The sequence below is a fragment of the Perissodus microlepis genome, chromosome 14 (genome assembly GCF_051167445.1).
Source record: "Perissodus microlepis isolate ML-2025 ecotype Zambia chromosome 14, ASM5116744v1, whole genome shotgun sequence".
Lineage (NCBI taxonomy): Eukaryota > Metazoa > Chordata > Actinopteri > Cichliformes > Cichlidae > Perissodus > Perissodus microlepis.
In genome coordinates this window covers 16,019,414-16,045,276 of record NC_140474.1, presented here as the reverse complement: position 1 = coordinate 16,045,276, position 25,863 = coordinate 16,019,414, and the positions used below count along the sequence as shown (strand labels likewise).

General features: G+C 42.6%; 1 protein-coding gene across 2 annotated transcripts; it reads right to left on the bottom strand.

Moving 5' to 3' along the window:
- Positions 1-275: 275 nt before the first annotated feature.
- On the bottom strand, positions 276-25,837 carry col26a1 (collagen, type XXVI, alpha 1). Of its 2 annotated transcripts, none has more exons than XM_084951740.1 (14): positions 25,240-25,837; positions 24,970-25,092; positions 24,294-24,391; positions 9,713-9,774; positions 9,503-9,608; positions 8,846-8,953; positions 8,569-8,706; positions 5,891-5,965; positions 3,418-3,470; positions 3,263-3,325; positions 2,776-2,811; positions 2,649-2,693; positions 2,478-2,562; positions 276-1,600 (listed from the first exon to the last, which is right to left on the bottom strand). In XM_084951740.1, the coding sequence occupies exons 1-14, from the start codon at positions 25,413-25,415 to the stop codon at positions 1,473-1,475; spliced, it is 1,296 nt and encodes a 431-aa protein (XP_084807866.1). In that variant the 5' UTR covers positions 25,416-25,837; the 3' UTR covers positions 276-1,472. The 2 variants fall into 2 exon arrangements, with proteins under 2 accessions (XP_084807866.1, XP_084807865.1); XM_084951739.1 differs by having other exon boundaries at positions 24,294-24,397; positions 25,240-25,835.
- Positions 25,838-25,863: the final 26 nt, after the last annotated feature.

Sequence of the window (25,863 nt, the reverse complement as noted above, 5' to 3'; positions counted from 1 at the left end):
TAAGTAAATCCATCTATCAGCACCTGAAATATCATTAGCATGTTATATCTGTACAACACAAAACAAATTATGTTACATCTGTACAAAAAAAGAAGTGTGAAAATGTCATTTTGTGGTTATAAAAGCCATTATCAGGAAGGTATATTTGTTATTACATTTCACCGTGTCAGGGATATAGGAAGATCGGAGGGTAATTAGATTCTTTTGTTGTGTTACACATTTTCACAGCCTGTTAACAAGTGAAACTGTAGACCACACAAAAAGCGTAAATCCACTGGTGTTAATACTGGATTTTATTAAGATGTCAGCAGATCACAGAGCTGTAGGTTTTCATTTAGTTCTTCACTAGATGGAAAATTATTGTGGCTGTCAGAAATTCGTAAAATCTCAAACTGAGACAAACCAAACAGATGATAGATTGTGAGAGCAGTACCGTAATCCCCAGCTGTGCTATTTTTTTCTTAACCTTAGGAAAGCTGTTTAATATTTACCTACAGAAATGAGAGTGGTATCGATCATAGCTCTAGTTCTTGGCACGAAAACGCACCGGCATATTTCCAAACATGCCTTTCACATAAGGAGCTTGTAATCTAGAAAACAAATACCAGACAAGGCCGGAGCTTTATTCAGAAACCAACATCTGAGTCTCCCGGAGACTTGTTATACAATAATCATATCAGTTTAGAAAGAAATCTCAGAGGCAGTTTATGAAGAAGTCAATGTAACCCTGACAAGTAGAGTCCCCTGACAGCATTTGCATGAAGGAGCACTGGGGCCAGGCGGCGGTTGTTGTTTCCAGGCTAAAATTCACCGGTTCCAGCATCCCCTTCCTTTAGCTTTCCAGATGTGACCCCTCCAGATGTTACTCATTTCACCTAGCCTTATTTTAAGCAGATATTCTTGGCAGCTTGTCATGTCTTACCTCAGTATTAACAAGGCAGAGCAGCAGAGAGACAGAGAGAAAGGAGGGTAAGAAATATGTTGGACAGGCACAGAAGATGAACCTCGAGGTTATTCCAAGAACATGTTTGACACTTAATAGTATATTTTCAGTCCAGCTCCGAGCTGCTTTGCAACCTCAGCCAAGGGAATTGATGCCTTTACTAGGCAGTCTTTTATCTGAGGAAAGAAAGATGCCAAAAGGCTCATAACATTTTATGAGAAGATATTTCATTGTATAACAACATGTAAGTGCTTCTGCCGAGGTTATGCAGACTATGATCACGCAGCAACAGGGTGAAAAAGGCTGAGGGGAGCCTTTTATATGGAAGAAATGCTCAACATCTCATGTCTGTATAGAACTTAATTTTTACAACAGTACTTTTTGTGTGTGTCAAAGAAGGCCATTATAACAAAAATACATTAATAAAAAAAAAGGTATGAGGAATCAGATAAATCAGATATCCACTTATGCAAAAGTTTGCAACATCCTCCACAACGACTAACAAAAGCATCCAAATTAGACGATCCTCTTAAAGGGCAACTCGTCTTTGTCTCTCGCGCAGTGCTGGAGTTTGAACAGGCTGAAGGCGTTTGGTTTTGAGGGCAGTGAAAGACAGCGGGTCTGAAACGCTGCCAAATCCAGATCCCTCAGAGGTTTCTGTGTAAAACAATAAAGATTAAAAAACAGCTATCAGCGAGAAAATGCTCATCTATAAACACTGCTTAACAGGAATCATTTGATATTTTAGGATCCCTCATCTAAACTGCTCTCTGGAGCAATTAGAAGAGAAGACTGACACCGTTCTCATGTAGGCTGTGATACAAATTGGACACCAGAATGGAGAAAATGGAGGTTTTATTACACTAACTAACATAAAAATATAAGTGAATTGGAAAACAATAAGCATACATTAGAGTATGATGAGCTCTAAGAAAGGTGGGGGAGTGCGTGACCAGCCAAAGAGGAAGACTAAAGCACTTTTTAAAGCTAATTATTTAGCAATCAGGGATTGCAAATGGCATACACTATCTGGACCTGGAGGACAATCCAGGTTGCTTGAAAACTGCTTAGTATCAAGAGAAAGTCCAGTGCATACCTCTTAATGTTTGTACCTAAAATTGTGTAAGTGAATGTGTCATTTTTCAGGATGTTTTGTCCTCTCTCCCTGTTGTTTACCCCTATTTCCTCTTTGCCTTCATCCTAACTGGTCATGTTTCTCCCTGAGGCTCGTTCTGGGGTTCCTTCCATTTAAAAGAGTTTTTCCTTCCCACTATCGCCAATTGCTTGCTTATAGGGGATCATCTGATTGGTGGGGATTTCCTCTCTAACACTCTAGGGTCTCGGTTCCAGTCTTTTCTCTATATTCAGCTGGTTGTGAGTGCAGGTGAGTGCAGCTTTAAACTTAAGGGGCAGACCTGGGAGCGGTATCAGTCTTTTCATCTTACGCCTGAAAATGAATAAGTGTTTTTTCCACAAAATGTCAACTTGTTCCTTTAATGTAATAATTCTCCCGTCTGGCTGTTTTTCTCCTCACCATGAATGCCAATCATGTGCTCCAGGATCAGGACCCTCTCAGCCAGGATCTTCAGGGCCTCCCTGAGCTGCTGCACGGCTTCGCCCTGAACAGCACCGGCATGTTTATTTAGGATAGTTTTTCAAATGAGGTCAGGAGGAGAAAAAAAAAAAACACCCTCTCGCCTCTTACCTCGTTCAAGCCTTCTCCTGGCTCTCCTTTTGGCCCGGGTGCTCCCTATGAGCACAGAGTGAAATAATATTGTTATCTATGTGTGAGTGTGTGTGTATTTTATGCAGCAGAATAATTTTCTACTTACAGGTAGGCCCTGCTCGCCTGTGGCACCCGGGTGTCCCTGGCAAAGGAAATGAAGAGAGAGAGAAAAAAAACGTAAGATTCCTGCATTTTTATCCCCTCACTAATCTGCCTCTTCACCCGATATCCAATCTTAAATCAAGCTAGTAAAGGAAGGGGATCAGGTTTAAAGGCAGAGGCCCAGTAGAGAGCTGACTGCAGAGGGGACCTGACATGGCTGCCCTGATTAGTGAGGCCTGGCCTTGGATGAGAGAGAGAGAGAGAGAGAGAGAGAGAGAGAGCGAGAGAGAGAGAAGAGGATTAGTCACGGCTTGGAGTGAGTCTTTGAAGAAAAGCTCGTTCACCTTTAATGTGTTTAAGATTGCATGACAGCGAAGGCCACTTACAAAACGTAGAACAAAAAGCATTTTGATAGTTCATCAGCAACAAATATGCTCAGCCAGCCCGATAATCCAATAATGAGGATGATTTTTTTTTTAAAGCAGCCTCACCCGCTCCCCTGGATCTCCTTTAGGGCCGGGACTGCCGGGCTTGCCTGGGAGGCCCTCCTTGCCCTCGTGTCAGACAAAGAGAAAGACACGGATTAGCGATGCCAGTCATACATAACTGTTTACTTTGTGCAGCAGTCTCAGTGATAGACACTCACATTTTGTCCCGGCAGACCTGGTATCCCTGCAGGTCCTCTCTCTCCTGGTGCACCTGCAGAGTTGTTCACAAATGCATTCACATTGAGCTAAACTGATGAAATATTTAATCTGGGCTCAGAGTGTAAAAACTTAACGCAGTCAATATTAGGATTATATTGTCCTGTGAGAGGGATTCACCAGAGTTTAAAACAGATGCATAATTAACCACGTGTCATCTTTTGTTTTTCTCATGTTTACCCCCGAGTACATGTCGCACTTAGACATTTTGTATCAGTGTTTTAAAACTGCAGTATGTCTTGCTTATACTCCAGAGCTATTACAGGATTGTTTTCATTATGAAGTGTTACAACAATTACTTTTTGGCTCCGCAGCTGAAGAAGTATTTAGAAGTATTTACCTCTACAATGTAAAAATGCTCAGTTTGAATCATTCTATAACCTAACATTACAAATACAGTGTTGTCAAAAAGTATTTGCTCGCTTCCTGATTTTTTAGGGCTTTTTTTTTTGTGATACAGGTTTAATATTGGCCAGTGATACTCTGAGTAAATAAAACATGATGGTTTTTAAATTATGATTTCATTTATTAAAGTGGGAAAAAATATCCGAACACACCTGGCCCTATGGGAAAAAGTTACTACCCCGCCTTGTTAAATCATAAATTGACTGTGATTAACCACATTTTTGGAAAGCTGAGATCAACTTTACTAGCCACACCCAGAAGTGATTGCTCCCAGACCTGTTAAATTAAGAAATCACTTAAACAGAACCTGTCTGACAAAGTGAAGAAGGATAAAAAACCTCAGACACTAGCACGTTATGCCACGCCCATTAAACCTCAAGAACTGCTGAGTCATTGACGTCTATCAGTCTGGAAAGAGTCCCGAAGCCACGTCTAAGGTTTTGGGACTGCAGTGAACCACAATGAGAACCATTCACATTCATCCACAAATGGAGAAAACAGTGGTGAAGCTTCCAAGGAGTGGTCGGCCTACCAAAATTACTCCAACAGCCCATCAGCGACTCATCCAAGAGGTCACAAAAGACCCCAGAGCAAGATCTAAACATCTGCAGGCATCACTTGCCTCAGTTAAGGTCAGAGTTCATATGATAAGAAAGTGATTGGACAAAAATGGCATTTATGGGAGAGTTCCAAGTTACAATACTTAAAAAATCACCATCTCAAATTTGCCAAAAAACATCTTGATCATCCCTGAGAAAATATTGTGTGTACTGATGAGACAAAAGCTAACTTTTTGTTTTTTTCTGGCATAAAACTAACACAGCATTTCATAAAAAGAACATCATACCAGCAGTCAAACATGCTGGTGGTAGTTTGATGGATAATTAATGGAAGCATGAATTCTGCTCTCTACCAAAAAATCCTGAAGGAGAATTTTCAGTAATCAGTTCATGTCCTGAAGCTCAAGCACATTCGGGTTATGCAGCAGCACAGAGATTCAAAACACACAAGCAAGTCCACCTCTGGATGGCTCCAAGTGGCCTATTCAAAGTCCAAATGACCCTAAATAGGCTGCTAATGCTTGGAAACCTTCCATTGTGGCTGAATTAAAACCAAAAGTTGTCTATAACAATGTGAAAGACTCTTTTCCAGTTATCACAAACACTTGATTACAGTTCTTGCTGCTAAGTGTGACAAAGCCAGTTATTAGGTTTAGTTGGCAATTTTTTCACATAGGGAAAACTGTATAGATATGTATTATTGTCTCATGCACTGATAATTCATAACAAGTTTAACGGTTTAAACGGTGACAATTGAAAGATCCCTGATTTGATACCAGGAGGAGACACAAAAGGAGACACCTAGGGTTTGAGAGTAACGAAATTTCTATTCTCTGTATGTCCTGTACATGTGGCAGAATTGACAAATAAAGTTGACTTGACTTGACTTGAAATCCTTTGTGGGTTGAGTCACAAAAAGAGCTTCCGGTGTAAAAATCTGCAGAATCAAACATGTGGAGCTGCCCGCTTTGTGAATCAAGGAACAGCCAAAAGAAGCTTTACAAGTACATGGAAATCTTACTTCAGTAAAACACAGGAGTAAATGGACTCAGTCAGTTTCCACCACTGATTCTATCCACGCTTGGATCCAGTGATGGGATCCAGTCAAAGGTTAATGTAAAAAAAACATTTCATATTTTAGGCACAACACCATCAAAAACAAAAAAAGAAAGATTTGCTTCAGTTGTACTAATCTGTGCTGAGCTTTTTCTGAGAATGTGCTGAGAATGTAAACAATGAAGGTTTGGATAACATTTAATGTTTTTGGCCTTCATTAGGCCAGACAGGAAATTGAGGGAAATGACATTCAGAAAACAGCCCGAGGCGGACTCAAACCCACGACGCTACAGCAATGATGCGTCGCCTGCTCACCCAGGCCTGCTATAGTTGTGCCTGGGTGATATGTGTTTGCACTGAAGGACTGAGGGCAGAAAACAGCTTTTATTCATACCTGAGGGGCCGACTGGACCGGGAGGACCAGCTGTGACCTGAGGTTCCTGGAGAACGGCATGGATGGGGTTCTCCTCTGCAAGGGAAAACAAAACAGATTAGAAAACATAAACATCTGATCTACTGAGCATCCGAAACAACAAGAGGTGAGTTCACCGCAGCTTATCATTTGGAGTGTGTTTTTTTTAAATAATAAATCATCTGCTAATATGCAGCCATGCAAATATTTACACCGTCAGCAAAGTAGAAATGTTAATAAAGTCCTAGATTGTGGTCCATTTCCCGTTTACTTAAAATTTTTACTTTTTACTGTTTTTGTATAAATACCGTCATTAATCAACGCTGTGAATAATCTACTGAAGTGACTCACCGGCTGCAACACACTGACCAGTCAGTTACTCTGAAAAATTGCCAAAGTTTCCATGACTGCAGTGCTGGTGCTTGCCAGAAGTCTTGTGGTTATTAGAGCTACAAAGACAGCAATGTTGGTGTGAAGTAGGCTTCATTCAGTGGCAACTATAAAGCGTGTCGCTGCAATTTGGACACTGGAGCAAATTTGATATAAAAACAGATACACCCTCACAGTTACAAGTTTATTACACTTTTATTTAGACATAAAAAGTGTAAATGCCAAGGCCAAGTCAACTGTTCTTAACCTGATAGGCCATGCTTTTCAGTTACTGAAGACAAACCTGAAGGCAGATAGTCCAACAAACAAGCAGCAACTTAAGGTGTTTGCACTAAAGTCCTGCAGCGCAAACAGCATTTGGTGACGTCCATGGGTTCCAGACTTGAGGTACTCATTGACCGCGAAGGATTTCTATTTTTCAAATAATCTTTATAAATTACAATTATTTTAGTTCAATCACATCTCGACTCTTTGATTTAAAATCTACTGTGACGCTATAAAGAGGGAAAAACTACAAAAATTGAGTCACTGTCCATATACTTACAAAAGTACCAGCAGATTTAGAAAGAGCCTAAAGAAACCAGATCTGCCTCCAGGTTTTATTTGCTGTGTTCTGAGCATTTCAAACACGTCTTAAAAAATATGTTTGTATTTACAGTATAACGTCCAGTTGCTGAATACATGTACCGCTACCCTGCTGGAGAATCAAAAAGCCTATACGTCGTGTGATAGGATGTTTAATTCAAACCTACACAAGAGTTAAAACATCAGGGGGTCTCCAGCCAGACGGTAGAGTTTCCCCAGCAGTCAGCAGCTGGAATACATCCTGTGAGCAAGTGATGGACATGAACAGCTGGTTGATCTCAAAGAGGTCCCATTTAACCGAGTAGCAAATGCCTGGACATGATCTGTCTTCATAGAAAGCAAGCATGAGGTGGAAGTCATGTCTTGTTCTCGACATGTTGGATATTTTAAAGTACACTTGTAAGTATAAATTTTGTTTGAAACCACGCCACACTTCCTCACCACTTCAACATATGTTCAGTGTCAGTCTTCCCCCGTGTTGAGACAGCACTGTTACATTATGGCTGCAGTCCACTGTAAGGCTCTAGATGGAGCAGATTTCCCTCTGGAACTAATTTTCTAATGCTACAGTCTCCTTGAGCCTGGCTGCCTCCCTAAGAAACTCCACATGAGTGGCAGACTATCTCCTCCCTTGTTCAAAGCCAGCCCAGCTTTTGGCTTGGGGCCGTGGCCAGTTCCCCCAAAACACAGACTGTTGTGCTGACAGCTAACAAATTAGGTCTGATTTACAGCCAGTTGGCCCCCCTCAGCTTACATGGTCCCACAGACCCAAATCTACATAGTTCCAGACCCGCAGACACAGTCCCGGGCTCAGAAAGGCAGACAAAGCCAAAAGCCTAATCAGAGCCAGCAGTCCTCCTGAGGTAATGATTATACCATGGATTCCTACTGCCTCCCTGTGGTCAAAGTGAAGTGTTCAACAGCAGAGAAGTAATGCTTTCATATATGTATTGCGCTTCTGTTGCCTATTTGTTAAAAGATATGATCACTTAAATGTTGCAAATGATAAAAAAAAAAGCAATGCTTTCATGTTAACATCCAATACCAAAGCATCACCCTTGCATGTGTCGATCTGTGCAGCGAGTGTACAAATGAATGACTTTGTACTAAACTGGAAACAAAGAATGAAAAATGAGTCGGTGTATTTTATAATCAAGAGTCTTTTTAAAACTCCCAAGCCTAATCTTGTGATTTAGATGAACGCTTTCCAACTGTGTTAAACGAGGTTGCAGTAAACAGTGGCTCTGCAGCAGCAAACACACACGGAAACAATTAAAATAAATCTATGCCAGCCCTGCTGGGGAAGAGAAACAATACTCTCTCCGTTGCAAGTTTGGGTCTTTTTCTAAAAACGGCCTCTGTGCTTCCACCTGTTTCCCCTTTAAACTATTTTCCATGTAGAGAAACCGGTGTGACCAGGGTTCATGTTCTGCCTGACAAGAACATGAGATATGTGAGCATGAAGCACATGACCCGGTGCAGGATGAACTGCAGAAATGGATTTGAGGTAATGGCACCAATTCAGACCATCCAAAAACTTAATGCTCGAATGGTTTTACAATAGTTCTCGGGTCATAATTCATCCATATGGGTAAGCTCTACTATCATGCTCTCATTTGAGCCCATCTGGGAGAATTTAGCTCTAAGTTACTGTGAAATAGCACATTTGACGTGGAATCGCCTACCTTGATGGTCCACGTGAAAAACGTCGCCCCGGTTTCTGACAGGAAACGGACTCGGTTCTGAAGGACCCGGAGGACCTGGTGGGCCAGGGGGGCCGGGTCGACCAATCTCTCCAGGAAAACCTCTTTCTCCCTTTGGTCCTGAGCATCAAGGAAAAATAAGCGAGCTCAGCTTTAAACAAGAACGAGTTACATTTTTAATAAAAAAGCTCAATAGCAATAATTTCTCAAACCATGTTTAAATGATCAGACTGACTGCTAAATGTTTTTGCTTTTTTACCAACAGGTCCAGAACTGCCTGGAGACCCTGGTAGACCCGGAAGTCCTGTAGAACCTGGAGGCCCTGGAGGTCCCATTGGCCCTGGAGGCCCTCTGTTTCCTGATGCTCCTAAATAGAGAGAGAGAAAGAGACGGTTATGAGTGAAAAGCAGAATTAAGTGATCATCTAACTCCACAAAGAACAATGGACAAAAAAACCCTTATCAAAAACCTTGTGCGCCATAATTCGTTCCATCTTCCGTCTAATTCCTTTTCTGTCTGCAGCCAGATGGTTGCTGGCCAGAAAGTATAAATTTTATCACACCACGCTGCGTGTTTACTCCTCTCCACGGTATACACACCAGATCAGATCACACCAGAACACATGCACAACACATGATAGAGAGAAAAAATAAATAAATAAAAAAAACACTGATTGCTCCGAGACAAATTTTCCACTTTTTGATTATTTTCATAATTGATTAATCGGTTTTACATTCACTTGATTCCCTGACTAATGTTTGGGAGGTAAAAATACCAGAAGAATGACTAACAGTATTTCCTATAAAGCCCAGAGTAGTATCTTCACACTGATTGGTTCATCAATAAACCAAGAGGTTTAGGAAGAAAGTTTTCCCTTGAAATATGACCAAAATAGTGCACTTGAATGTGTTGTCACCTGGTGGTAGAGTGGGGCGGGATGTGTCCACCTCATTGTCCGTTGAGCCCCCCGGTAAACTACTGGCTGTGGGCAGAGCTGAGCATCCCTCTTCTAAGAGTGTGATCTGGAAACAGAGAGGCAGATGTTTGACACATCTGTTAAGCATCCACTGCAAACACTTACAGCGTTTTGCTGTCAGGATGGATGGATCTGACGGATTTTCTTTACCTTTTTTTCTATCGCATTTATTCTGCTGTTCATGTCATTGAAGCTGGTGCAGTTCATGCACTCTGTAAGAAAGAAAGACATATTTCCACATTACAGCAGACACACACGCTGCTTCTTCGCCATCTGTCTTTCCTTATTCTCTCCTCTCCGCCTTGTCTGTTTCATTCCTGTTTCTTTTTTTCATCCTGGCACCGTCGGTAGCATCTCACACAGAGCAGGTCAGGCCAAGATACACAAGAACAATGCTCATCAAACCAGACCCGAGAATTTATTATGAATTCCTCCTTAAATCATGTCACTTGCTCAGGGAATAAATATTGTCAGGACTTCTCATGAAATTCTCGCTTGCATCGCAGCACATCACACTCACATCTTCCTCCAGATACCCAAACCATTTAAAGCAGCGCATGAAAACATATTGGCTTTAATTTATGTTTTCTTATCCCACGAAAAGCTAAACACACAAAGCCCGCAGCCAAAATCAACATCTAGTGCCAAATAAATCAGATTCACCCTGCCACTAAGCTCCAGTGTTTTTCAGAGGCTGAGGCAGTCTCACCCACTCGGTTTATTTTAGAGTACGCATTTCTTCTGCTCTAAACACTCACAACACTGCATGTGTATTAACTCACAGTGAGCTTGTTTGGCCACTTGGAGGCGCTGGAGAGAAACGACAAGTCATCATGTGGACAAAGTGTTTCGCTTTTAAATCATGTGGTGAAAATGTTCTACCACAGAAACAGAGAAACATCCTTCATTTGTCGTATTTGTGTCCGCTTGGTGAATCGAAGTTTACTGTTCACTCTCTGTTTAGCTCTGATTTTGGTCTCCACCACCTCTTAACAGAAAGCTCCAGCTCTTTAGCTGCTGAACGGTCCACGGTGTTCAGCATCTATGGTCTCTAACTGACTCTGTCTGCTGTTTGGTGCTGAAGAATAAAGGCTCCGGACTCATTGTAGAAGTGGAGCAGGGCAAAAATCATCACTTTTTCATATGTTTTCTGTAAATCTGTTGCAGCATTTTCTTAAAAATTGAGTTAGATTGTATTTTATACTCGAATCTTGCGCTGGGGTTATTTTTGAAACAGGTGAAGTAATGGAACAGACTTAAAACCTGGTGTATCATACCACTCGCCCTGTGACAGGTGGCCACCCTCACGACCCTGGCTCTGAATTGGATACGAAGACAACTGGATGGATGGATGGATGGATGGATGGATGGACGGACGGACAGTATCTTAACATTTATTCTAAAATAAATCAATGAAGTCTGGAATTGATAAATTTGAAGTGAAATCTCCAAGCTAGATATTAACCAGTTGAAAGCCTACTAGGAGTAACCTGTGAAGCTGTTTTCTGAGCATGTGCATCAGAACTTAGCGAGGGTGGTCACTGCCTATGCAGGTACCCTTTGAAAAACCCAGAAACTAAACACCTTTATTATTTATATTAACATGTCAGTCTTTATGGGGGAAAGAGTCAGGGCTGTGTTTGTGGTTTAGGTTTCCTCTCACTGGGCTGTTGATGACTTATCCCAAAACAATGATTTAGTAACAAAGTGTGGCTCCACAGTCTAGTGGTTTACACATTCACGTAACATTTGTAACATTCCCAGTTTAAGACCAGTTGGAGACACAAATCTCTGAGAGGTTTGTTTCATAGAAATCTGTTAGATCACTAACGTGGATTCATAACTTAAGCACAGATTAACTACTACTTCCTGATTCAGTATAGTGACTTTTAACTGGTAATGTATTGGAGATTATTTTCTTTTGTAACTTTGGTTTTTATACCGATATGTAACGAATTATAGTTGAACTGGCGACCTTATGATAAAAAGACCTTCTTACCACCTGAGCCACCAGCACAAATACCCATTTGAGTTCATGGTTTACAATATAAGACGTCCCCCGTGATGGTTATAGAGTTGGCGGATAGCAATTTAAAGATTTTTGAGAGGGTTTTGCGCAATGTCTTAAATTGGACAGAAATTATTAAAATGCCAAAGCTGTGGTTTGAGGCTCAAAAAGCATGTTGGACCTCTAGTAGGCAGAGGTACAAAACAATACCCTGGAACTAAGTGGCCAAGCAGGAACAACAAAAAGACATTTTTATGTGCCATTGAATGACAAGATAATAATACTTGTCAATAAAAGTCAGTTTGGTAAGTTTTTCTTAGGTTATTTTCTTTTTGCCGTCTTAACCTGCAAAATATCTATGCGTATTTGCTTTACTGGTTTTGGCTTTGGTTACCTTCAGTCTATTATGGTCCTCTTTCTCACACACAGGTTGCACCATTTTAGCCACCACTAAACCACAGATAGGCTTACTTATACATTTTCTGGCTGTGCAGCAATTTTGGATACACTACATTAGCTTTGATGCAAAAAAACCCAGAACAACATAGTTTCAAAGAAAAGCCCTGCATTTGTTTTAAATCCAAGCCTTCCTTGAGCCCACGGCTCATAAGAAGTGTGGAATGTCAGCTGTCAGTCCCGCAGATGGGACCCACCCACATTGTGGTCATAGCAGGGATACCTATAACGAGGAGCAACTGGTGCTCATAAAATAGCCAATGCAACAACAAAAATGACCCAAACGAGCTCTGGTCTGCCCGCAGCACGCGGAGTGCTAATGGCAGCCGCTGAGGTTTGCGCTTTACTAAAATAGGACACGGCGAGCGCCTAATGATCATCTGTGAGTCCACAGTTGTGTACGCCCAGTCCTGCGCCGTGTCAAACAGCGTGGGTGAGGTTTCTTAATGCTTCATTTCAACATCTTGAGTTTTACCCTGGAGTGTAGCCACAGACGGAAACAACAATCAACAGTTAAACCCAAAACACATTCCTCAAAATGTATCAACCAAAATACTGAAAGCTGCTCAACCGCTGACCCCACATGAGCTGTTTGTTGTGACTGAAAGCACTGAGGTTTCTTCAGAGACTCTAAGGACATGAAAGAAGAACACAACAGTGAGACTGTGGGCAATCATGGGCTCCACAATATAAGGACTGATGAGATGATATGCCTTCATCTCCCCCCATAGTTACTCATCATCAGCCCAGAGGAAGTCTCCACCCTCTGACACTCTTTTTCTATTATACAGTACATCAGTCTGTGATGCATTCCAGGAGCTAATCAGTGGTGATGTGTCAACATTTCGTTTTCAGCCAAACTAGAGCTCATCTCTGTCTGGGAATGGGTCAGAGCGTTCACATTTAAGTCTCTCAAAAGCTATACCATGGATTGGCACAGAAACATGCACAAAAAAATTGAGGTTTCCTTTAGTGCCACAGCAAAGCCGACAGTTTCATGTCACCTAGAAGCAGAAAGAAGGATTTCTGAATGAGCCTATTGTGCACAAAGGGTCAGGAAACACCTGGTGCCGATCCTCTGTTCAAAGGGATAGTTAACACTTCAAACAGAAGCGCTAGTAAATCCAACCATCAACCACAAAGACATGCAAGACAATGGAAAAGAGACTCAGAATGTCTAGAAAGAGCAGCAGGTGCCACAAAGTGATTTAGAAACTTACAAAAAGAGCTCTAATTAATGCAAATTGAGTGCAATAAACAGGTGTAACAACCACAAATGAGAGGCAAGAAAAATGAACACCAAGAGATATAAAACCAGTAAAGCATAAAAGTAAACTGTAAACTGAGTAAAATAAACTGAGATGAAACAGTCTTTGGTATTAGTCTTAGTTGGATTGGCAAAATCTGTCATCCCAGCGTGCATCAGGAGGCTTTGAAGCATGTGTTCAATGAGACCAGGAGGTCTGCATGACACGAAAAGCTTAACATGCACCCACACAGGTCACCTTGAAGCTGACATTTGGTCACTAAGCACATTCCAGGCTCCAGTTGCCTAGGTAACCCTTACTACCCTGTCACATATATATGGTAAAATGGTCTGGTACTCGTATAATGCTTTCCTACTTTATTTAAGCACTCGGTGCACGTTTTTACTACAACCCCCGTCCATTCACGCTACTTTATTCTATGTCTAAAGGCTTTTAACCAAACATTCACACACCTACATCCCAAACATACTACGACATGTAGACTACAGAAGCTAGCTAGGTATTGAACTATGAAGAGCTAAAGCGCTCTACCTACTGAGCCACAGCTGCCTGATTGCTAACATCCTGCGCTCTCATGGACACTTTAGTCACCAGCAAGTTGAAAAAAGGTTATCTTAGTGTTTTTGTTTTGTCTTATGAAGACACCTAATGTCTTTAAATTTCCATGGAAATTACTGGTATTCAGCAGCTTCAAGCAACTACAGGTGAAGTGAGCTAGACCTGAGCTGAACTTTTCTCACCTTCCAGGTGAGAAAACGACTACCAGTGAGAGTGCAGGATATCATTGATTGACACATGACCTGTTAGTAAATATGTGTTGCCTAGGCAACTGGACCTTGGAATGTGGAAAGGGACCAGGAGTCCGTTTCATAACGATGCGCGTCAGCAAATCGCTTACAGCTACCAGGTCACATGTCAGTCACTGATGTCCTGCACTCTCATAGGTCGTTCCATCAGTCGTTCACCTTGAAGATGAGAAATCTTGGGATTTACCCTCTTGTAACCTGTGGTGTTTTCATCCATAGTTGCTTGAGGTTGCAGACTTTATATGGTCACAGTCCAATAGAGCAACTTTGGGATGCGGTGGAACCAGAGACTGTCATCATGGATTTGCAGGCAACAAATATACAGCATATGTCATGTGATCATGTCAGTGTGGACGAAAAATCTCTCAGGACTGTTTCCAGCACCTTGGTAGAATCTATGGCACGAAGACTTGATCAACTTCTGAAGGTAAAAGAGGGCCCATCATGGGGCTAGCATGGTATCTAATAAAGTGGCCAGTGAGGGTAGATTTGCTCAACATTATATCAGGCCTCTGTGAACTAATTGCATGACACTTGTGTCCTGTCAGCCGCTGCAGGAATGAGTGTCTCTGCCTCGCCCAGTATGGCCTTAAAAAAAACAGCTTCTTGAGCTCCATTCTTCACTGCTAATGAGCTAACATGTCCAGTCTTTATCTCGCCTCCATCTAGGACCAGAAATAAACCAGCCACATCTCATTATGTTATAAACACTCACCACAGGAAACACCAGAACTAAGTCAATTTACCATAAATGTAAACCAGAGGAAGAAATTTTTTTTTCTTGCTGTTCCCGAAAGGTGGTGGGCGGGATTTCTGTTTCTAGAGTTGGAATTTAATTATGTTGGTTTCAGAAAACCAAACTTCCGCTGTGATCGAGCTGATGTTTAGAGCGGGGACCGCAGCTATAGAGTCTGTTTGGATCCATAATTACACTATGGCAACACAAGCCGAGGTTATTTTTCTTGGACCGCGCTCGGCTCGTGGGAAAGATTCGGGATCATGTTGTCTTTTGTGAGGAGAAAACACAAACTGAGAAAACAGGGAACTTTCCTGCACCAAAGACAAGAGGGAGTTTGAGTCTAAGCAGTTTTTCCATGGATTCAGATGTTACATCCTATCAGATATTATTGGGAATTCACGATGGAATTAAAAGAGCACATATTTTAGTAACATACATTACATAATTACCACAGACTTAAAGTCACACAAAAATACACCATGAAAATGAATTGCATAAACATAAATAACATGTTGTGGAAGCAAACCTGTCGTTGGTCTTATGCGATAAGATCAGCTGTTAAGTCTGGCACTGAGAAGTGAGAGACGAGGAGGCTGACTTCGCAGCATCAAACCTTCCCGCCCCAGGACGAGATCTGAGTGTAAATAGGTTCATATACTCTCGGGAGATAAAGAATGAAAACAAGAAACCTACAACTGGTTTAATGAATCATCCCTATTGTTTGATCTGCGGTGCAAGACAGCGCAGGATATTTTGGCAAGCATGGAAGTCAGACTGCGGGCATAGCATGTGTTGAGACAGCTACATTTCCTACATTAGACATGGATATAAATCAAAGACAAATCTCCTTTTTGCAGGTTCTCTTTTTTCTTTTGGACAAACACCTACAGAGACAACCTCAACCACAAAACAAACCATGACGCACACGGCTGGGGACGGTCATTTTCACCGCCACTAAACGTTAGTTCTGTCTGCATGTGTGGGGAGTGCAGAGTGGGGATACGCCGAAACATCTTCCTGGAGCATCTTAAGACTCTCATCACCAAGAAAAACAGACAACTATGCACGCAGGCTGTGTGTTTGTGTATGTGTGCGTTTGTGCAGACCGCAGACAGCCTCTGGCCGCGTCCCAGAGGCCTGTTGTGTGTCGGACCCAGCCAGCAAGTGGTCAGCAATTGCTGGCATGAAGAACAGCTGGCACAGAACACACACACCCACACACACACACAGACACACACTCGTCCAGCCGCAAGCTCTCACTCACTAAATCACACACCCACTTTGACGGCGGTGGCTGGTGGACGGTGAATGGGGCTTTTTTTGGAAAATCTAGATGCCTCGCAGTCCACAGTGGGACCATTTAGCATTTTTCGTTGTGATGCCAGCTGACAGGCCACACACCATTTCTATAAACCATAAAAACTATGAGAGTACAGATACTTGGCATCTGGTCCACGGTGCCGTTATTGCACGTAGAAGGAGATGTTGTGATGGCGAAATAATGGACTTTAAAACCACAATGATGAGCTGGTATTAATCTGACATTCTCCCTCTCGAAATGCTACTACTCAGCAGGCATACGAATCAAAATGAATCTCTTCAAATCTGAGAAAACAACCCATTTTTTTCAGTGATTTCCCTCGCGCTGTCAGGACGCATCCGCCGCCGTCCCATCATCGTGCCGCATCGCCCGGCTCGTCAGCCAACGCAGCACACACTGCTGCGCCGCCGCTGAGATGCTGGAGATGGATGAGCCTGCTGGTGCACAGAGACAAAGCCATCGTCGTGCTATGAGATGACGCTGTTCAGAGAAATGATCGCAGAGTGATCGGTTGAAAGACGGACATTTCTGAGGTTCAAATGTTGTTTCTTTAAGAGTTATTGAACAGGAGGAAAGGGTGGAAACAGAGAAAGAGGTGACAGGTTATAGCAGAAGCACTGTAAGATGGATGGAATGGAATGGAATAAAATAAAGACGAAAAAACAATTAATCTACTTATTTACAACCTGGACAGGTTGTTAGTCCATCGCAGTAAAGACGGACGTGCTTGACAGAAATGATGTCCATTGTTGGACGGACTCGGCGCAAATGTTCACGCTCACAGCAGAAGGATGTATTCTAATGACTTTCTCGGGGAGTTCATTCCTGTTTGGTCTGAAATGTCTCTCTGTGATATTTCACAGAGAGACATTTATGTCCCTCTAAGGATCAACTGTAACACCTTTGTAAAGACTTTTCATTTACTGCCATCATTATGTTCAATAATTGGGTTAATAAAACAAAAGCCTACAAAAAAAATGACAGCTTATCAGCCTCAGCTGCACTTTCTGCCTGCCTTGTGAATGCTTACATCCTCACACAGTCCAGTCGAATGGTGAGTGCGGTAAACAAACAGAGAGCTGGCTGTGCTCGTTGGGTGGTCGAATGCCTTCAGAAACTACCTCCCCATCACCTTTCTGGGCGGAGTGGACTTCTTTTCTTCTCAAAAGGAGAAAGTTAAAGTCTGAACTTCTATTTGTTTACACACACCGCCTCAGGAAAGCCACCAGCATCTTAAGGACCCTGCACACTGATGCCAGAGTCTATTTGAACTGCTCCCATCTGGTAAAGCTGCAGAGCCTTTCATGCACGGACCTCGAGGCTCAGAGGCAGTTTTACTACAAGAGCTACAAACGCACTTAATCAGTCCATCAAGAGGCCCCCATAGACCTGTTTTAACTATAATTATAACTACCTCATTGCAAGCTTTGCTCTGCAACAGTTACCCGAGCCATTTTATGAATCATTTGCACCGTGTATTTATGTTTTCATGGTTTTATGTCGCATATTTTAGAGTTTTTGCTGTAATGTTTTTTTATTATCTTTACAGAGAGACTGTGTGTTGGAGTAGCTGCAGACTGAATCGCTTTGTACTCGTGCACCATTCAGTTCAACTGATCTCAGTCTTTTCATTCATTTACATTCATCAGTGGGTCTGAGCTGAACTGTTTCTATTACTGCTCACGTGAAACCATAGAGACGGTGTAACAGAAGAGTATCATCTGCGCGCTAACTCTCCACCACATTTGCCGTGGGCAGTTGGCACTGATTTGCAAGTGGTTTTGGGTGTGTGTGTCTATATGTTTGTGTTTGTGTGTTTCACAATTGCTGTGAGCCAATGGCTGTGTTTGGGCTGGGTTAATTGAAGGCAGGTGTGTTTCACTGTTCTTCCACTCCACACTGCAACACTTGAGTCAGACTTTGCTGTTTCTCAGTGGAGGTCAGAGCCTGATAAGGCAAAGCTGGCTTGCTCAGGCTGGAGTGATTCTCGGTCTGCTCCGTACAGAGTTTCTGGGTTTAAGAGGAGAACCGCTGACACCTGTGGAAGTGGTCGGCCTCTAGAGAGGGCAGACGACCTGTAGCAGTGCTGGCGTTGGCCTCTGTCCCGTTTGCAAGTGGGACACTGGACTGATTTTCCCTCTTTAACTTTTTTTAGTCAGGTCCCTTTCCCCTTCAATTCTCCCTTGATGACACACCTAGAATCTGTGTGTTACAACATCTTCTAAAGTCGACGGTAGACCTCAGTTTTTAAGCGGTATTGGATCCCCTCGCTCTCTTTCTCTTTTTACTAGAAGCTCTTAATTTCTGATGAGCAGCATGTCATACAAGCCCCTTCGTTCTGAGCGTAACCTGATCCAGTGAGCAAATATGTTTGCTTCCAATAAAACCGTAAAACAAATCTGCAGTTTACACCAAATCTCAGATATGGAAACCATGACTGTGGAAACGTTTCAAGGAGCCTTTTTAGGACCTTGGGAACTTTACCTGCACAGCTCTCAATAAACAGATGTGTGGAGCTGCAGACAGATAGAGGGACATATGTTAAGATATCACTGAAAGGCAGGAAGAGCCGCTGATAAGAAGAGGAAATGAATGAAAAACTGCAGAAGGAGCATGAACAGAGCATCATCCATCAGGCAGATCAGACCAGCAGCAGGAACAGCGACGCTATCCCACAGCTCCCTGCAAGTCGAAGGGCACCCTCTGACCTATATTTCAGTGCAACCTGAAATGTAACAGAGACATCAGTCAAGTCCTCACTCTGCAGAGGCTGCAGTCTAGGGCAGCACATGTGGGACACGGTTCTGTTTTATCGCTTTACTCCAAGGAGAGGAAAGCAGGAGATCTAAAGGACATAGGAAGTCAGATAAGTGGAAAGCGGTAAGGAATAAGAAGATAAAGAGCCCAGCAGTGGCAAGAAAAAGAGAGGGCAAAGGAGCAAAGGCCTGCACGGGGATGACAGCGGATGATAAAATGGAAAAAATCTGACGCTATTTCTGAATGATATTTAATATTGCTGGTGTTCAAGATAATCCCTCCAAAAAAGCATTTTAACACACTTCCTCCTCATCTAGCTGCAGAGGGGAAACAGTGACTTTAGCAACTTTATGGCTGCAGCGTTAACAAGTTAACACATTTGACATCCGGAGCTGTCAGACACCTTTTCACCACGTTAATGAAATTCATCGTTAACTTTGCTTCAAAAAAAGTGACCCCCCCCCCCCCTTTTTTTTTCCCCCTTTTCCTGAGCTTTTTCACAGGATCAAAGGTCACCGCTCTCATCAGCACAGGGCCTGTCTCTAATTCCTTTAGGATTATGTTCCCCATACATAGAGGAAACCCCAAATCCTTGCAGTAAATATGATCATGTGTGCAGATAGGTGCCGGGGTGCCGCTGTGACAGAGTGGAGGGGAGGGGGCAAGGAAATTACGAACACATTTCTCCTAAATGTGTTCCATGCCGTCATGCGTTAGCATAACTCTGCTGAAAAGCAGCGTTTAAATCTTGAGATGCACGGTACACAGCCAGCACAAACCAGGCTGTCAAAAATATTGACGGGTCAGGGTGTCAGCGCGGCGAGAAAACGCCCATTTTCCATTAGCAAACGCACAAAAATCCAGACTCTGACACCAGCTTGGCCCTAGAGTTTGGCTGCAAGCTTCAGGATTGTTTTCAGTCTTAAAAGGTTGTCACAGAGAGATATAGACAAAAACAAAGTGTTTAGAGGTAAAATGATGTTAAAGATCTTGGTGATATAATCAAGCTTAGGGTCCAAAATACAAAAACGCTCAGTTTAGTTTCACATGAGAGAAAGAAAATCAGCAAATTTCCAAACAAGGGGTGAAAGTCTGTGGTGCTCTGCATTTATTTTGCTTAAAATATTGATTTAATAAGTAGTAAATTGTCAAACTGCTTATTATTCTGTCTATCAACTGAGCATGTAACTCCAAAGCTTCTATTTGTTCTGTTGTCGGGGAATGAATGATATCGCCTAAAATAGAATGTGATCAAGCATAAAACAGCTCCACTCACAGCAGCTCCAAGTCATCTTCATTAATGACTCTGAGATTATTTGATAAAGAGTGATGATTAAAGAAAAGACAGTAAGGTATTAATTTAATGCGGAAAATGATTCAGGATATCAAAAAAGGAAACAACTAGAGAAACAAGCATCTTTACATCTTAGTCTGCCTTAATTTGACTCTCGCCTTCTCTAGGTCCTCTGTCTGTACATCTCTGAGGGCCTCGGGTGCCTCTGAAGTCGAACCAGAACTCCATCAAACCAAAACCAGAGGTGATGTCATCTTCACTGGTTAAAGCTGTCCTCTTTCCTCTCAATAAAACAGCTGGCTCTGTGCCCCAACGGCAGTTTTCTGCTACACAGGGCTTCGTGTTCAGTGTCGCCCAAGTGACTTACAGACTCAAAGATGAGTGCGCAAACTCACACTCGGACTCCTATCATCAGCCTAAAATGGTCTGCAGTTAAACGAACATGGTGATATTTTGGAAAATATGCTTTTTTTGCTTCCTTGCCAACAGTAACATGAGACCACTGATACCATATCTTACGTCTGTGACACGAAGATGGTTAACCTAGGGTAACATAAAGCCTGGAAGCAGTGATAAATAGCTAACCTATCTAGTGACTCTGCATACCTGATCCTCTAATTCTTGTTAGATCTTGCTTATTTGAGCCCCAAAACAACATCAACAAAATGCAAAAACAAAACGCATCATAACTACTTCTCACGTCAGGAGTTCTCAAACATGACGCGCGACTTGCTTTCAGACCTTCAGCAACTCAAAACGGTTTGTTGTGTAAATTACAAGAACAGCAACTAGAAAGCAGAGATGGCATTCCTACACTTACTCCAGCATCTTATTTATGTCTTATTTGCTGGCTGGAGAACAAGTTGTGACATTTGACACACTGATTGGAGAGACAATAAATTTCATCAAGTTTTAAGTCTGTGTCTCAAACACTCGAGCGCAACCAAAGAGGTCAACAGCAGTATGCAAATGTCTCAAGTTACCCTAATTTCTTTATAGTTTTCTTACAAAGAGCTAGACTTTCTTGTCATCTTTTAAAGCGGTCTTGAGCATTAGTTCTCCAGACTGTAGACATTGATTACTTTTTCCTCATTTTCAGTCCTTCACCATTTTCACAAACTTAAGGGGTGGACCAGTGTTTTGTCTACACATAAAAGTCAACTTAGCAAAGAACCAATTTTAAATGGGATCTTTAGGCTCTTTGTTACTGGCAGCAAAAACATAATTTGTTCCCATTTCTTTAGTTGAATCCACGAAAAATGCCAAAGATAACACAGTTTGTCAGAAACAAAATAGTATTTTTTCACCAATACGGTGATTTTAAAAGAACTATTGATTGAAAACTTGGCATGTCTCAGCATGGTGTGCAGCGTGTCCTTAAAGAAACAGTGGGAAGGAGGAGGATAAAAAGAAGAATGAAAGAAGAAGTGTCAGGTCTGAAAAACTAAAAATATGTACAGCAGATGAACACTATCTGAAAGTTATGTTCTTGAGAAATAGGAAAACAAAATCCGGTGAAGATCTGACACAAGACTTGAGAGATGACCCATCTGCTGTTCAGTGAAGCCTCATCAGGAATGACTGCAGTAGAATAGTGGCTGTCAACAAGCCATTCATATTAAAGGAAACAGAGGGAAAAGGCTGAGGTATGAAACACTACGCAAGAAATGGACTGAAAATCAGTAGCAACAGGTAACTTTCGCTTGAAGTTGTTAGCATGTACGAAGGTGGGCAGGAGAGACATACAGCGGTGAATGTCTACAGACATCTGTAAAGTATGGTGAACGCTCTGTCATCAGCCAGTGATGTCAGTTAATCAGAATGGGTTCAGATCAGATTTTGGTCCACCATGAAACACCATCTGGAAAGCTTCTAATTGGCTATGGTTTCATTTTTCTGCTGCGTGACAATGATCCCAAACATATTGCCGGTGGAGTAAAATCATCCCTGGATAGAAAAACAAGCAAACAAGCACCATCAGTCACGGATTGGTCTCCTCAGTACCCACACCTCAGCATTATTGAAGGAGTGCAGAACAGAACAACAGGCAGTCACCATCTAACAGAGAGCTCTGAACATCCTCTAAGAAGCCTGGAGAACTATTCCCAAAGACTGCTTACAGAAATGATAAGAAAGCTTATCTAAACGAGTTCAGTCTGTGTTGAAGAACAAAGGTGGTCGTACCAAATTCATGACGCCAAGAGCCATAAAAAAGCTAGATGGATTAATTAGCTTTCCAAAACTATTTGTTTGTTACAGATAATAGCAGCTATTTCATGTACGTCCCAGAAATGCTGCAAGAAAAAGCATAAATGTGATTTTCCTGTCACTGCTAACAGCCGTGCTTCCTGACCTTTCCCCTGCTCCTCGCAGCTATGCTTTCTGAGGTAAGGCGGGTGTAAAACTATATGAGGAGAAGTCTTTGTTTCAGAGGTGTAGCCTGATCCTAACATGGTCACGTATGTTACAAGGACCTTGAGGAGGAGTGTCATGCTCCTTAATCTCAGTGGGGCCACTTTCTCACAGAGTGGCCTCTCTGGTCCGCTGCTGTCTGGGCAGCTGGATTATGGGAAAGATACACTTCTCTTCTTCTCTTCTCTTCCAGCAGCCTGACTCCCACACACCGACCCCCGCCAGCTCTCCCTCCACTCCTCAGTGAAACAGACTGTCAGTGACATCAGCCCCTGCTTTTCAGGTCTCCTCGCCGAGTCCAACCTGGCCCTCTGTCTCACCATATGGAGGTGATTTTCTCGCTGCTCCGTAGCCATTAGAAAGTGCAAATACATTTCAGCAAACGTTAAATAAACAGCCCGATTACTTCTTCACACTCCTGCAACCACTTTGGTCTCAAGTGAACCAGAATCTCTGGCATCGCAGACTCGGTGGATACAGCTAATCTTAAAGCCTTTTTCCAGAGGATTTCTAATCATTTCTGTGTTTATTCCACTTGTATGAAAATGTGTTTTTGTGGAAATCTTGCCCATCCAAGGGCAACAATGAATAATCCTGCAAAATGGAACAAGGTGGGGGTAATTATGACCAATAAGCGACATGCTCTTTGAGGTAATTGTTCATCTTGGACTAATTTTGACAGGTTGTGCCAGCTCCCCATAATATTTACCAAGCTGGTGGATGTACTTAATAATTTCATTCAAAATCTTCAAAATGAATGTGCATTTTAAAACAGTTGTGTCTCAGCCAGTGCAGCTTCAGACTTTCTTTGAAACACTTCATGTCAAATGCAGTCCTGCACCAGACCTCCTTTCATTCACTGTTTCTTTAGGCTGACTGCAGTGACTTGCCTCTGGTTGAAGATTTTGGTCTTTACGGGGCCTGGAGTCTGCGGTCTGTGGCATTCTGGAGCAGCGCTGCCCATAATCGAGGCACCCACTTTACAAGCTGCTCTGCTGGACCTTCCTCTGACCTTTTTTCATTCATTCTTCTGACTTTATTAGCTCTGAGGATATTCAGGGAGACAGCTGCCTCTGCTGCTGACTACAGTTAAAAGAGTAACATCAGTGTGTGTGTGTGTGTGTGTGTGTGTGTGTGTGTGTGTGTGTGTGTGTGTGTGTGTGTGTGTGTGTGTGTGTGTGTGTGTGTATGGTAGCGAGACAGAAAAGACACACAAGGAGAGAGAATGTGATTCTAATCCTCCTTCCAGGCACTGAAGCGTCTTGAATGCATGGCTGTAAAAATGTTTTTAAAAAAGGAAAGAAGTACAAAACCAGAGTGCACAGGATCTCTTTCAACCGTTGATTTCCTGCTGTCCCAGTTCCCCAAAGCAACCCAACACAGGCTTTCAGTCTTAATTCAAAGCAACTCTACAATTGTATCAAGACTGCCGCACAATATGGCACACGGGATTAGCGACCTACCCGACTACACCAGCAAACATATAAAAGAGAAACTGATGTGGGTAAAGCTGCATGGTTCTGCTAAAAAGATGCAGATGGGTCCAGGCATAACACATGGCCTTTGTTTCAGTCCCTGGGAAAATTAGTCTCAGATAAAATCCTACAGCTCCTCGAGTCCAAGTCTAAGCAAGGCTGCATCATGCAAAAGAAAGAAAGGAAGAAACTCACCTTCACGACACTCTTCTCCCACAAATCCTGGGCAGCATCTCCACTCCAGTGCAGTGACTTGCTTGTAGGTAGTCCTGAATGACGGTCTGATCACAGTCCTGTAGCTGGAACAGACACTCTCTGACTTTATGGACACGTGATGCACAAACACACATACAACATGAAGTATTTTGCTTCTTGGTATAGTGGACAATAGGCTGGGAACCCAAATGGAGGGGGGGGGGGGGGTAATTATAAAGAACCAAAGAGCCTTGCAAGCTTTGAATTGGGAATGCAATTACGCATAATTTCCTTTGCAACCTCGTACCTCTCAGAGAGGTTCAGTGCCGTTTTCAGTGGAAACTCTTCATTTCACTGTGTGGGTGGTGCTTCAGTCATACATACATATATATGTGTGCAGAACTTTAACTTTCAGACAACTATTTCTGCTGTTTTGCATTAACAGTATCACTTTATTTGAAGATCCTCTTCTGGCAGACATTCTCAACCAGATTAGGGATGTAAGTGTTTCACAAAAGATGCTCCATGCCTAAATTTGCCTGAAGCCACTTATTCACTAAATCTGCCCCAGCCACCAGGCAGCACCTCCCACATTCATGACTTATTGTAAAAAGCAAAGTTGCATCTGCATCACAGACCAGTGAAGAATCTGACTTGACTGGAGTCAAAAGTATACCTGATGACTTTGGAGCAGGGTCCGGGCCACCGGCAGTTCTGAAACACTCTCTGCACTGTGGTTTCAGTCCCATTGTGCACCTGACAAGACACTGTTTTGAAAACAGTGTACTGACACCAGTTCCTAAAAGACGGAATAAAAGAGATGTTATCGTGATTAATACCGAGAGAGAGAAATAGAGCGAGAGCGAGCAATGATCTCGCACTAGATCCGTTTTTATTTCACAATAAATTTCGTTAAATCGTTACAACCCCTCCAGTGTGTGCGCACCTGAGTTGGGTTCGGGATCCAGTACCCGGCGGTCCCGTGACGCCACTCTGTTCCGATTTGATGCGCTGCCGCTGCAAAGTGATGCCCGGGAAGTGATAAACAAAGCCCGTTCCCAGCGATGGACAGACTAAACTTATCCACATGCAGAACGCGCAGAGAAAAGAAAGAGGCATCATTGTTTGATTTATCCCTGAAAGAGATATCCGCGGTTTTCAAGTAAATCCCGAAGTTATAAATCCCTATTTGGTCGAAGTTCTACTGAAGCGGAATGGAGGAGGAAGAAGAAAAAGAAAAGCTATGGAAATCCCACTGAAACCATTAACGAGTTGGTCATCCCTTCTCCACGACGAGAAAACAACCGGGCTCCCACTCAAGAGCCCGAAATGAATGGCACACAACCTCTTCCTTTAGAATAATTTGCGTTTCTGACGTTTGACATGGTGCCGAGGACCGAGGAGTCAAATATCCAGTGTGCGTAAAAAGCGCGCCGAGTGTGAGGGCTGGAGACGGAGTGCGTAAAAGCGCATCTGGTCTCGATTGAAAACCACGAGCTCTGTCTTCATATAAGATAATGTGAACGATATGGCCACAAGTGATTAGCGAGCGCTAACGCATTTCTTATGG